This window comes from Gracilinanus agilis, chromosome 4 (assembly GCF_016433145.1).
Source record: "Gracilinanus agilis isolate LMUSP501 chromosome 4, AgileGrace, whole genome shotgun sequence".
Classification (NCBI taxonomy): domain Eukaryota; kingdom Metazoa; phylum Chordata; class Mammalia; order Didelphimorphia; family Didelphidae; genus Gracilinanus; species Gracilinanus agilis.
The window spans coordinates 156,981,421-156,995,638 of NC_058133.1; the positions used below are offsets into that span (position 1 = coordinate 156,981,421).

The 14,218-nt window shown below is 35.7% G+C and overlaps 1 protein-coding gene across 2 annotated transcripts in view; it reads left to right on the forward strand.

Annotated features, from left to right (window-relative positions):
* The window catches only part of EGLN1 (egl-9 family hypoxia inducible factor 1), an 83,999-nt gene that overhangs the window by 48,393 nt on the left and 21,388 nt on the right, over positions 1-14,218 (forward strand). For both annotated transcript variants that reach the window (XM_044674362.1, XM_044674363.1), the window contains one exon: positions 13,214-13,333. In XM_044674362.1, the coding sequence (XP_044530297.1) occupies positions 13,214-13,333 (120 nt within the window). The remainder of the gene's footprint in view (positions 1-13,213; positions 13,334-14,218) is intronic.

Consider the following 14,218-nt stretch of genomic DNA (forward strand, 5'->3'; position numbering starts at 1 on the left):
TTTCTTTCTCATAAGTCCCTCAGAGTTGTCCTGGATCATTGCATTGCTGCTAGTAGAGAAGTCCATTACATGCAGTCTCCAGCGAAGCTCCTTTGAAGACTATCTCCAGAAGACACCCTCTTCAGACTATCTTCTCAAAGACAATCTACCACAAGCTGAAGGATTTTGTGGTTTTTATGCTAGTTCCTTGTCCCATCCCCCTCTTCATAGAGGCCAATCACAGTTTCCAAATTGTCTAGCACTGCCCAGGGGGGCAGTTTCTGTAGGATCGACTTCTCACCTTCTGAAGTTTTAAGTTTTCACCTTCTGAAGATTAAGTTCTCATCTAAGGGTGTGAATTTTCTAAAATTCATCTTCTGGAGAGGTGAAAACTCTGAGTTTCTGAGGGTGTGAGCACAGTTTGAGGGAACTGATTGTTCAGTTTTCAGTATGTCATTTATACCTTTGAAATTGGCAAACACCAAAAAATCAGGGCTTGCTTTATTGTGTTATTGATTGTTTAGACTTCAAGTGCTGGAGAAAATGTTAATAATTCAGCTTTCACTTAAAGTGTGTTCTGCCCCTTCCCACCCTTTCCCAAGTTGTTAAAACATTTATCTACACATCCCTGCCTAAGGATCATTCATAAGTTATGCAGACCCCTGGCTTTTGGTTAATGCCTTCCTGAGCACAGAAAAGGGGAAGAGTTTACAAACCATTACAGAGGCAAGAGAGAGAAAATAGAGTACATATTTCATCTCTTTTGACATATGGAAGACAGTTTTCAGAAATGGAACTGCATAAGCTAAGCTGACTTCTAAATTGATCATGTTTATTAAGAATATCTGTTTGGCAGTTGTATGGAGGATTGTTTGAAAAGAGGTCAAGTTAGATGGTGGGAGTTTACTGAAATTGTCCAGGCAAAGAGTGCTTAGCTGGTCTAGGTTGCTTGTTTAACTAGAGAAGGGCATAGATGTGAGAGAAGTATAATCAAAAAGACCTAACAAGTAATTATATATAGAGGTGAGTGCTTAGGCTTCCACTCTTGGGCCTTCTGGAGGGAAACTTCCCCTCCTATTGTCTCTAGACACAGATCCTGCAGGTGACACTCAACTTTGGATAGCCTCTGGTTTCTTAGGGAGGCTATTCTACACTGGATGCTTACTTGTGGATAGCCCCTCTCCTTTCCTCTTGTCCTCCTACTTCTAGCTGACTTTTTGTACAGTTGTGGGATAGAACAAGTCACTTACTGTAGTTTTTCAGTGGATTTTTAAATTTTTATTTGGCTTACTATAATCTTCAGGTTTGGCAGGTTTGGTGTAGTCTATATTTATGGGAGCTGGTGTGCTGCTTACCATTCTGTCAATCATCTTGGCTGAAAGTACAGCAGATCTGCCTGTATTTTATACATCTTACAGCACTATATGCTTAAGTTATGATGATTCTCTTATATTTCCTGCTTATCATTAGCCCAGGTTCCTTAAAGAGATGGGTGTGAAAGGGTCTCCAGTATTTTTTCACAAGAAATTAAATGGCCCATAGTTTAGAAATCAACTTGTAGACCTACCGTTTGCTACTCTCTTCCTTCTTACAAAACAGTTTATTTAGGTCTGATTTTTGGGGAGGGGGGTAGCAGTGCTTCAAAGTGCCTTTCTCATATTGAACATGTATGTTTTTTCACTTATAATCAAGGTCAGGTTTACTGGGTAAAATTCCTTTGTTCTTCAGAATATATTTCATTTCCATCTGCCGTTTTTGGTCTTATGTTAATAGTCTTTAGGTTATTCAAATTTCTTTTCTTTTATGTTTAAAGGTTTTTCTCCTAGGTGTTTGTAGAATTTGTTTACCACTTTAATTTTAAAATTTATCTACTGTTTGACACATAGGTTTGTCATTTTTATTGTTTTCCTGGGGGCAATCTTTTGACTGCAGATTGTAGATTCTTTTGATCAGCCACTTATTTTCTTTATTCAGAAGTTCTGGGAAGTTTTCTTATATTATTTTTGCATTATGGTGTTCAAGTTTTTGGACTTCTTTGGAGTCCTTAAAATATAGGTTGTTTCTATGCATTCCTGTCTTCAAGATTGGTATGTTTTGCTTACAAGGGTGATCATATTTTCTTTTTATATTACTGCTTTTTGCTTCTCCTCTTCCCTATTGTCCTTGACTTCTACATATTTGTATTCCTAGTCAGTTATTCTCTCTTTATTTCTTTGATGAAATTGGTATCATAGGTTAAAGTTTTTTCTATTCTGCCATTTTTTTTTCCTGCTTTCCAAGCCATATATTCTGCCTTTATAAATCTTTTGGGGACATTTTGCTCTGGTTCTGTATTCTCTTTGGAATCCACAAGATACTCTGCCTTGTCAGATTTTATTAATTTTCCTTTGTGTTACAGTATTTATTCATGGATGCCTAGACTAATTTAAATGACCTGAAAGCCATTTTCCCTTTTCTTGTTAATATCTTCCCTTTTGGTTTATCTGTTTGTACTTGAAGCATTTAATTGAGTATTCTTCCTCTTAAAATCTTTGGTAGTTTCAGTTTCTTTTTTTTTATATTCTTCCATTGCTTACTTTCTTTATCCTTCCCCTTTGATGTGGATTCTTTGGGAGCTGACCTAAAAGCTATTTAAGCTTCCTCCAATGTTGGGGAATTCATTTTTCACTAGCCTCCTTCTCTGTCCCAAATGATTTATTGGGACGTTAGTTCCCTTTTTGGGAGGTCTGGTAGAGTCCCACACACAAGCTGAAAACTGCCTAATGCAGAGCAAGCTTTCATTTAACTATACCTCTATCTCCTGGTGAGGAAGGGAAGTTAAAAGTTCTGTTGCTCATTACCACAGAATGGGGAGAGAGAAGAGGAAGTTTTTGAGATTGGCTTGGAGAGATGCTCATCAGCAGCTAAAAGGATTTACTAAGTAAGGAATTCTCAAAGCCTTATGGTCTGGTTATGCAGCCCTGAGTAAATTTAGGAATTAGCCTTCTCAATTGTTAGTTTAGCTGATTGTTACCTTGATATGTTTATTGGTGTCTAAGACTGTAGGCACAGCTGTGATTGCTTTACATTTTGTGCTTAGTTCTTATTTTGGATAGGTTTCATAGGCCATTTGAATCATCAAAGCACCCATGGTGTTATTTTATGAATCACATCATCTGGAAGTCTTTTTTTTGCTTTTTCTTGAGGACTTTACAAGAATGCTTGTGTGTGTGTGTGTATTCTGAGCATTGGACTATAATGAAATATGCAAAGATATCATATATTTTATGATGTAGCTGTTTCATTTCCTAACTAAAAGGAAGGTAATGTTCTTATTTACTAGCAATAACTATAAAAGCTATGCCTTGCTAAATCAGAAGTTAACTTATATGGAGAAAATGGCAGGCGAAGAAAGGAAATAAGCATTTTTTTAAGTGCCTGACACTGTGCTAAGTGCTTTACAATTATTATTTCATTTTAATCTTCACAACCCTGGGGGTAGATACTATTATTATTATTACCATTTTAGGGGCATCTAGAAGTATGCCTGTCTGAGGCAGATAGGAGTTTAATGACTTGCCCAAGGTCACACAGCTTGTAAAAAGTATTATTCCCAATTTAGGAGAATATAGGTGCATGTCTATCTGAGGAAGACAGAAGTTAAAGGAGTTGCCCAGGGTCACACAACTAGTAAGTGTTTGAGGCTGAAATTGACTTTGGGTCTTCTTAAGTCCAGGTCCAGTGATCTATCCACTGCACCACCTATCCACTTAACAGTAGGAGTAATAAGCTTCAGAAATGATGATCAGGGTCCTAAGCAGCAAATACTAAGTAATAATAGGCAGTGATAATAGAAAGGGTACACAAGGAAAACAAAAAGTAGAATACTCTATAAAGAGGTAAATAGCTTCTGACTGTTTAAACTATAAATAAATATAAATAAATATAAATAGCAAATACACTAGGGTACTGTAGTCCAGAAGTTTCAATGCAGCTGCTAAACTATAATGTGAATTCCCATATGGCCAAACCAGGTTAAAATGTTATTGGAAAAGGCAGCTAGGTGGCACAGTGGATAGAGAGCCAGACCTGGAGAACAGAGGTCCTAGGTTCAAATGTGACCTCAGACACTTCCTTAGCTCTGTGACCCTGGATGAGTCACTTTACTCAGATTCTGTAGTCCTTGCAGGACTGATTCTAAGACAGAAGATAAGGGGTGTGTGTGTGTATACACAAAATTAGGGAATGATTAACACAACAAATAAAAATATAACATAGATAATGTTAATTTGTAGTTTTCTAAGTCAATATGCAGCCTACAGGGATTGCTTCTATTTGATTTTATACTACTACTATAGTCTATAGGACCTTGTTGAGTTCTGCTCACTTCAATAACTTTGAGGGCATAATAACAGCACAACTTACTCGGTTACTTACATTCAGTTATAGTTATAGATTCAGAATTAAAAGAGATTTTAGAAGATTTTAATCCAACATTCTCATTTTTTACAGAAAAAGAAACTGATCCCCAAAAGGGAAGAGATTTGCCCAAGGTCACAGTTATATATGTGGCAGAGCCAGAATTGAAACATATCTATTCCCCCATTAATAAAATATCTTTTAAAGGCAATATTTGTGTCAGTTTTTCCCACTGCTAAAAAATAAAACAGACTTTTATAGTTTTTAAATGGTGCCCTTAAAAATGCCAGTGTTGAAATGGAGATGAAATAGCTTAATATTGTTCTTATAGTTTTGGTTTTGAACCCTAAAACTACAACTCCCAGCACCCAACTCTCCTCATCCTACGTGCTGGCAGCCACCCCGATTACAGAAAGCAAGAGTTTGGTTGCATGGTCTTATTTTGTTAGATTTTTATTCCTTTACTTCTTTTTATTCCTTTACTTCTAGTGATTATTAAAACTTCATAAAACGTAACACTTGGAGTATTGGATATTAATTTAAATCCTACAGTTTCCCTCCAAAAATCAGTGAGTTATCATAAAAAGAATTTTAAGGAAGTTTAATTATTGTTTAAGTAGTTAGTCTCTTTGAATTCTGCTGTAAAAGGATGTTTTTGAAAACATTTGTTAAAAGTGAAGTGTAGAAGACATCTCCTAGAAGGAAGGTAAATGACAAAAATTTGGGATTTCTCAAAGTTTTAGAATTGGAAGAGACCTCAATTGTCTAATTTGGACTCAAAAAAAGTGCCCCTTCCTTCCCTCAAAGATTTTTGACAATACTCCATCCAAATAAAGGAAAATCCTTTACTTCCTGAGGCAACACATTACTTATGAGATAGCTCTAATTGTTGGAACATTTTCCCTTACATCAAGCCAGAATTTGTTTCTTTGCAGCTTTTTTCCAGATGTACCACTCTGAGTCTTTTCTAAGTTAAATATCTCCAATTCCTTCACTTTATCTTAATATGAAATATACTTGAGGTCATTCACTATCCTAAAATCTTTTGAGCTTATCAATATCTTTTTTTTAATCAATGTCCTTCTTAAACTATGATGTTCCAAACTGAACACAGTTCTCTAGATGTATTCCAATCTGGATGGAGGATAGTGTAAGGGTTAAAATAGGGGTTTTGACAAAATATGAGAACAGCTTTTAATAATTTAAGTTTTAATGAGAATATAGTAGAGTTGTAAATTAATATTATCCCATTAAGCCAGAGAATAGAAAACTTCTAGCAGCTTTTTAAAAAACATTTATTAATATTCATTTTTAACATGGTTACATGATTCATGCTCCTACTTTCCCCTTCTCCCAGACCCTTCATCCCCCCCCACCCATGGCCGACACACATTTTCACTGGTTTTAATGTGTCATCGATCAAGACCTATTTCCAAATTGTTGGTGGTTGCATTGGTGTGGTACTTTCGAGTCTACATCCCCAATCATGTCCACCCCGACCCATGCGTTCAAGCAGTTGTTTTTCTTATATGTTTCCTCTCCTGCAGTCCTTCCTCTGAATGTGGGTAGCATCTTTACCATAAATCCCTCAGAATTGTCCTGGGTCATTGCATTGCTGCTGGTACAGAAGTCCATTACATTCAATTTTACCACAGTATATCAGTCTCTGTGTACAATGTTCTTCTGGTTCTGCTCCTTTCACTCTGCATCAGTTCTTGGAGGTCTTTCCAGTTCACCTGGAACTCCTCTAGTTTATTATTCCTTTGAGCACAATAGTATTCCATCACCAGCATATACCACAGTTTGTTCAGCCTTCTAGCAGCTTTTAACAATTAACAATTTATATAATTAAAATAGAGATAGCAAAGACTATCGTAAAAAAAAAAAGGAGGGAAAGATAAAAAAGAGGAGAGATTATTAATCTTATACCATATAAATATACTTAAAATTCCTAATAACTTCCTAAAATTTCTAAAAACCGGAATTAACTGTTTAACTTTTGATCACCTCCTAAATCCTGGAAGCTATGCCTCTCAGTATAGTATAGTACAATACAAAGTTTTTTTTATCGCATTTATATCACACTACTGACTTATTGAATTGGTCTTCTACTAAAAACAATTTGTCCCATTTGTTGTTTAACTTGTTGACCCTTTTCTCAATTTTTATAGATTTATAAGACCATAATGTCAGAGGATTAGAGCTAGGAGGGACCATTGATATCATCTAGTTCAGCCTGCTCACTTTACAGATGAGGAAGCTGAGATCCAGATAGGAGAAAAGTGACTAGGCCAGGTGGTGGTCATTCACTTGAGTGCCATTTACTTCTCAACACCTGGCCTCATTATTTAAAATAGTGGAATAATATAGTAAATTCAAGAGAAAAATAATGAACAGTTTGTTTCTGACAAGAGATTTTTCTGTGAACAAAAGGTACAGGAATTCATGTCACATCCCTGAGACCCCCCCCTCCATTGTTTTGAAGATTTTTACCCAGAGATAAAATCATAACCCTAGGTTTTGTTGTGACCATACTTCTGGTGTGCAGGCTTCAGGTTTCAGCAGTTTGAAGGGAGTCGTCTAAACAATATGGCATGTATAATTTTCAGGGGAGGGGAGGGCTATTTTTAAAAATACATATTTTCCTAAATTGAATAGTATTAAAATCAAGCTTGTTACTATGGAATTAAAAGAGATATGATTAAAATGGACAGTTTCTAAGGTAGAATGATTGTTTCTGTAGTGCGAGATTTTTGAAAACCTTTAAAGTCCTGCATTTTTTAATTTAGATAAAGATTTATGCAGAGCTTCTTGGGTTAGTTGTCTAAAATGTTGGTGTACGTGTGGTTTTGTAGATATGGAGGAAACTCTATCCAATCCCCAAACATAAATAAGATAAGCTTTTTCAGTGGACATAATTGTTGCATGCTTACATGGGTGAGGAGAACCAGGCAGTATTTAATAGTGTATCTTAGTAGACCTTTCCCTCTTATTTTCTTTGTTAAGATGATAATTTATAATCTTTTTTAAAAAAAGTCCTCAGCAAATGCTTTTCAAAACCAAAAATAAATCACTTCAGAGTACAAATGTCTTCCCTTTATTCTCATAGTAAAACAAAAATTTAAATGATTTTCTACCTGTTAAAAAATTATTTTTAAATCCTTACGTTGCATTCTGGAATCAATACGGTGTATTAGTTCTAAGGCAGGAGAGCATTAAGGGCTAGGCAATCAGGGTTAAGTGACTTGTCCAGGGTCACACAGCTAGGAAGTGTCTGAGGCAAGATTTGAATCCTAGGCCTGGTTCTTTATCTAGTGAGCCACCTACCTAACCTCCAGAAAAGTCTCGTAGCATTTTAGTATCAAAAAGGAAGAAAATAGTATTTTATTTCTTTTCCTTACATCTAAATGTGTTGTATTCTTAGTCATTTAAATATTTAAAATTATGGTTCTTTGAAATAGTATGGGAAATATATTTAAGGATCATACACTGTGGTAGTTTCTTTTTAAAGACACAGAACTACTTTCCATAAAGATTATCTGGTCATTTCCTTCTTCTCTAGGAAAGATAACCAAGACCTATAATTTAACCTTTTCCATCACTACCACCACCCTTCCTTCCCTTATTCCTAAATATTTCTAGAGATGGAGATATCGCAGCCATTCTTGGTATTTCATTATTCTTAAAATCAGTTAATTCTTCGTTATGGCTGATTTAAATCTCATATGACAAGCTAAGCCCATTCTTAATGAATGGAATTTAGTTCCTTTTTTTTAATCATAGAATTTTTTTTTTAACTCTTGCCTTCTATCTTAGAGTCAATACTGTGTATTGGTTCTAAGGCAGAATAGTGGTAAGGGGTAGGCAATGGGGGTCAAGTGAGTCTCGCCCAAGGTGTTATACAGCTAGAAAGTGTCTGAGGTCAGTTTTGAACCCAGGACATCCCATCTCCAGGTCTGGCTCTCTATCCAGTGAGCCACCTAACTGCCCTAGAGCCATAAAATCTTGTCGTTAGTTGACTAGGCCTCTAGAGGGCCTCTATCCAAACTTCCACTCAGTGCAGGAGTCATTCCTTAGCATTCCTTGTCATGCTGATATCCAGCAGCATTGATGATACCCAGAGGCAGTTGAGAATCATTGGAAAAAGCAGTGAATTTTGAAGAATTATCTGATTTTCCTGGTTTGGAATCCTATGTTCTTTACTATCCCTATGACCTGGGCAACTCACTAAACCTAATGAAGCCTAATGAAGTTGAACCATATTTTATGAAAGGAATCTACTTTATTTTTTGTCAGCTCTAGTTGTGAGAAAGTTCTAACTTTCTAAGCCCTCTCCTCCCCAAAACTGTTGCTTCTAACTTATCATACCCATTAATCCTTGTTCTGCCTTTGAACATTATAAAATGAGGTGACTTTCCTCTCTATGATTAGGCCCTCCACGCATTTTAGTAGGCTGGTTGTTTTTCCCTCTTCCTTTCTCTTTTAGCCTAAGCATACTCAGTACTTTTGACTTCCTCATATGACATGATTTCCAGACCCTTCACACTCTGAGCCAGTCTTCTTATTAATTTACCATTGGAGAGACAGTCTATACATGCTGTTTAGCCAGGTTTCCTTGTTTTAGACAGCAAAGTTGTTCTGTTTGTAACCTTAAATCAGTGGTTCCCAAACTTTTTTGGCTTACTGCCCCCTTTCCAGAAAAAATATTACTTAGCACCCCCTGGAAATTATGAAACTATTTATTGAACTCAGAATAGAATGTAATACAAAAAAAAAGTGTGGCCATCACCACCTCCCTGGATGGCTGCAGCACCCACCAGGGGACGGTAGCGCCCACTTTGGGAATTACTGCCTTAAATCATACATAGACATGAGCTAACTTTATGATCAGGCTAGTTTTTATACCAAAGAACAGAAAAGCAGGCTTATATATCAAGTTATAATATTATAATTATAATCATTATAATATATCAGCTATAATTGATAAAGAGAGAGCTATTGACAACCTGAGTTCTCATTATCATCTATAACTTACCCTGGATGCTTTCATATACTATCTTTTATCCTTAATTAAAATTAAATAATGACCTATGAGTAATATTTTATAGATTGCTTATTTATCTGGCTCTCTTGGTTGACATGAAACCAATGCTCCAGCTAATTGTGAATGTGGGAAACCTTTACTGGCTGATCATAGATGCAGATTTGCTAAAGGTATTTCTTGTAAAGTAGCACAAAATATTATTCATGAAAAAACATTTTTATTTTGGTGATTAGGCTTGTGGAACTCTGCACTAAGAAGTGTACTGAGAGGCAAGAATTTCATCTTGGGCAATTTCCTTGCCTATTAAGAGGGCCATTTTAGATTAATACAACAATGAAGAGAATTCCTATCATTCAGCAAATATTTGTAAAGCATTTGCAGTGCACCAGGGTATTATGGATACAAAATGAAAAATAAAACAGACTTTGTACTCAGAATTCATGTTCTCCTGGTCAGATACAGTATGTACTCAGGTAAACACATAACACTAGGTAGAGACTGAAGGGAGAGGGAGACATAAAAGATACCAGGGTACTCTAGGAATATTTGAGGGAAAAGAAAGTACTTTTATGCTTGGGAGATCAAGGAAGACTACACACAAGAAGGGGGAACACTGTAACTAAGCCTTAAAGGTAGAAAATTGACCTAAAGAGCCTAATGAATGCACAGAGGTGATGCCTTATAAATTTTCAGGGTAGGTAACATTTAATAGCACTTAGGGTTTGTAGAATTTTTTTATAATATGAAGAGAAGTAAGTTCATCTCATGTGGCATTGTCTGCATGAGACCATTGCTCATTTCTCTTCTCCCTCAGCTGCTAAATGCCTTCCCATCACAAAATAACATTGTATTTATTTCATAATATGGTCATATGAATACTTCCTGGGAAGAACTGTTTCAAATTTGTCTTTGTATCCCTAGTGCCTAAGTCAGGGCCTGGCATGTAGTAGGTACTTTATAAATGCTTGAGAATTGATTAATATGAAATTGTTTGAAAAGTAGTTTTGAAGCTAAATTGTGCAATAGCTTAAAAGCCAGGCTGAGTTTATATTTTTATCCCAGAGGCAAATTGGTAGCCACCCGAAGATTTGGGGCAAGTGGGCTGATAACAGGCAGATTTGTATACATTTAAAAGACATTATTCCGAGGAGTTTATAGGCTTCACCAGATTTGCTGAATAGGGGGACCATTATATGAAGAGGATTAAGAACTTTTGCTCTAGAGTTGAGACCACTTAAAAGGAAGTCCTTGTAAAAGTCCAGGGAAATGTTGAGGAGTAGTGGTGGTCTGAGTGGGGAGAAAGAGTGTGGATATAAGAGGTTTTGTAGAGATGTGATACCAGCTGAACTTTTCAACTATAGACTTGGGGAGTGGGAATTGGAGAAGTAAATCAGAGATAAAGCCAAGATTTCAAATGTAGGTAAATAGAAGAATGACAGTAATTTCAACCATCTTTGAAAAAAGAATAATGATTCATATCTTTCCTATAGATGTATAGTTTGTTTTAATGGATTTGATCTACATAGTATAGAGTAGTAGGTAGAAAGCCAACCTTGAAGCCAGTAAAACCCGGTGTCAAATTCTGCATTTGATAATTCGTGTGACTCTGGTTAAGTCACTTAGGTTACTCTAAAACTATGCAGAGAAAGTACTGATATGCATGGTAAAGGAAGTTCTTCACCAGAATTCCCCTACATTAATTAAATCTATTGCATTAATTAAATTCTATTCCCTGTCTAATTTTTTTTAACTTAACAGTTCTCCAACTCAACATGTCTCAAAACAGACTCATCATTCCTTATCAGTTTTGCCTTTACAGTCCCACATCTATCCCTTCCTTTTCATTTTCACTGACATTTACTACTTTAGCTCAGCTCTTCATTACTGCTTGTCAAGATTATTGCTCCCTTTGCCTTTAATCTCTGTCTGCTTTTAATCTATCTTGTATATTGCTGACAAATTTAGTTTCCCAAAACATTGTGTTTAACTACATCTATTCCCTGTCTAAACAGACCAAAAAACAAACAAGCCTTCCATGGCTCTCCATTGTCAATAGTTCTAATATTTTGACTCCTTTGTTTGATATCTAAGGTCTTTTATTATCTAACCTACCTTTATAGGTGTATCTCCTACTCCTCCTTTTTATATACCTTATGTTATAGCCAAATTAGACTATTTGCTATTCTCTAGACACACCACATGTTTACTTGCACCTCTGTTTTTTTGATATTCCTTCTTGTCTCTGCCCAGATGCCATCCTTACCCATAAAAAATTTCATTTACCATTTCCTTCTAGCTTCAAGGAAGCAATCTCCTTTCTCCTCGGATATTCTCTGGCACTTTGTAGTACTCTTATGGTACCTGGCATACTGTACAAATAGGAAAGATAGAAATAGAAGAAACCAGGTCATGGAGGAGATCAGAGAAATAGAATAATATTAAGTGGGAAGAAAACAAATATAATTCATGTACTTCTTACCTTGCTTACTAGATTTGTGACCTCTTTAAGGAAAAGCATTATGTCTTAATTCATCTCTACATGCTCCTTAGCATTTGTACATAATACTTATGTTAGAATGAATGAATGAATGTATTTCCATATACCTATTTCTATATATCAGTTGAAATATTTAGTTCCCTACACAGTTGTATAAAGGCATTTCCCTAAATTGTATTTTTGCATAATGTTGATTAAATGCTGATTATGGTAACATTTCCTTTAAATATAAAATTATGTCTATGCCAAATATATTACAAGTGGCAATTCGGAGTGTGAAGATAGCTTTAATTTCTTCTGTTTTGCCCCTCATCCCTCAGTCAGTGCCTCTTGTTCCTTCTTCCTTGAGACTAGCATATTTCAAAACTACAGAATGTTCTGGGAGCAAATTAATTTTGAAATACAGCTTTTATGACATTTCATCATATTACTCTTATCATACGTTGCCAGGTTAGTATTCTATTGTTGGGTATTTGGCTTGTTGACAGGTTTTTACTATTATAAGTTGCACTTTATAAATATGTTTTACAAATCGTATTTTTCCCCTTCCTGGTTATTTCCTTAAGTTATAGCCCCCCAAATGAAATTACTGAGTCAGATGGTAGAAGTGGTTTTATAGCTTTATAGCAGCAATATGGATTGTTCACGAGAAAAATGATCAGAAATGCCACCAGCAGTGATAGATGTACCTTGAAATTATCTTAATTTTCATTTAATTGTTAACTGAGGCTATGCATTTTTTGTGTGATGTACTGCCTGCATTTTATTGTATTCATTCCTTTGCCTTGCCCATTTATCAAATGCAATCTGAATATTAATTTTATGTGTCAATTCTTTATATATTTTGGTTAGTTTTTATCAATTGCATTAGATATTTTTATTTCCTTGATGTGTTCCTTGTAATTACTTTATTTCATAATATTATGTAATTTAAAAAATATATTTAAGCAAAAATGAGCCTTCTTAAAATATCATTTGAGGTGAATGAGTTAATGTTTGACCATATGAAAGCAACTACTCTGTCCTCTTACAAAACATCCCTTGTTTAGTCAGAATCCAGAATCTGAATGGGATATTGCTCTAATCCATTGTCCCATTTCTGTTTTCCAAATATTAGAATAAAATTACTTCCTATTACAGGAGTTTTGTGTATGAAATTCAGTAGTGATTATAGAGAGAAATTTCAAAATAATCCAGAATAGCCACATTTGAGAAACTAACGTTTTGAAGGTTAATTCATCTCTCTCCTTTTAGTGATATATTGATTTTTTAAATTGGTTTTTTTTTCTCCATAGGCTATGGTTGCTTGTTATCCAGGCAATGGAACAGGTTATGTACGGCATGTTGATAATCCAAATGGAGATGGAAGATGTGTCACATGTATATATTACCTTAATAAAGACTGGGATGCCAAGGTATGCAACTTGATTTTTAACAGATTTTTTTCCCCTCAGGGCCATATGTATTAGTCTAGATCATAATCAAGATTTGCAAGCTATAATCTTAACACACCAGATAATATGTATAGCATGTATGACTTTTTTTTAAACATTTATTAATATTCGTTTTTAACATGGTTACATGAATAATGCTCCTACTTTCCCCTTCACCCCCTGCACCCCCCCACCCATGCTGACGCCCATTTCCACTGGTTTTATCATGTGTCATTGATCAAGACCTATTTCCAATTTGTTGATAGTTGCATTGGTGTGGTAGTTTTGAGTCTACATCCCCAATCATGTCCACCCCAACCCATGCGTTCAAGCAGTTGTTTTTCTTATATTTTTCCTCTCCTGCAGTCCTTCCTCTGAATGTGGGTAGCATTCTTTACCATAAATCCTTCAGAATTGTCCTGTGTCATTGCATTGCTGCTAGTACAGAAGTCCATTACATTCAATTTTACCACGGTATATCAGTCTCTGTGTACAATGTTCTTCTGGCTCTGCTCCTTTCACTCTGCATCAGTTCCTGGAGGTCTTTCCAGTTCACATGGAATTCCTCCAGTTTATTATTCCTTTGAGCTCAATAGTATTCCATCACCAGCATATACCACAATTTGTTCAGCCATTCCCCAATTGAAGGACATATCCTCCTTTTCCAGTTTTTTGCCACTACAAAAAGCACAGCTATAAATATTTTCGTACAAGTCTGTTTATTAATGATCTCTTTGGGGTACAAACCCAACAATGGTATGGCTGGATCAAAGGGCAGGCATTCTTTTATAGCCCTTTGAGCATAGTTCCAAATTGCCAGCCAGAATGGTTGGATCAGTTCACAACTCCACCAGCAATGCATTAATG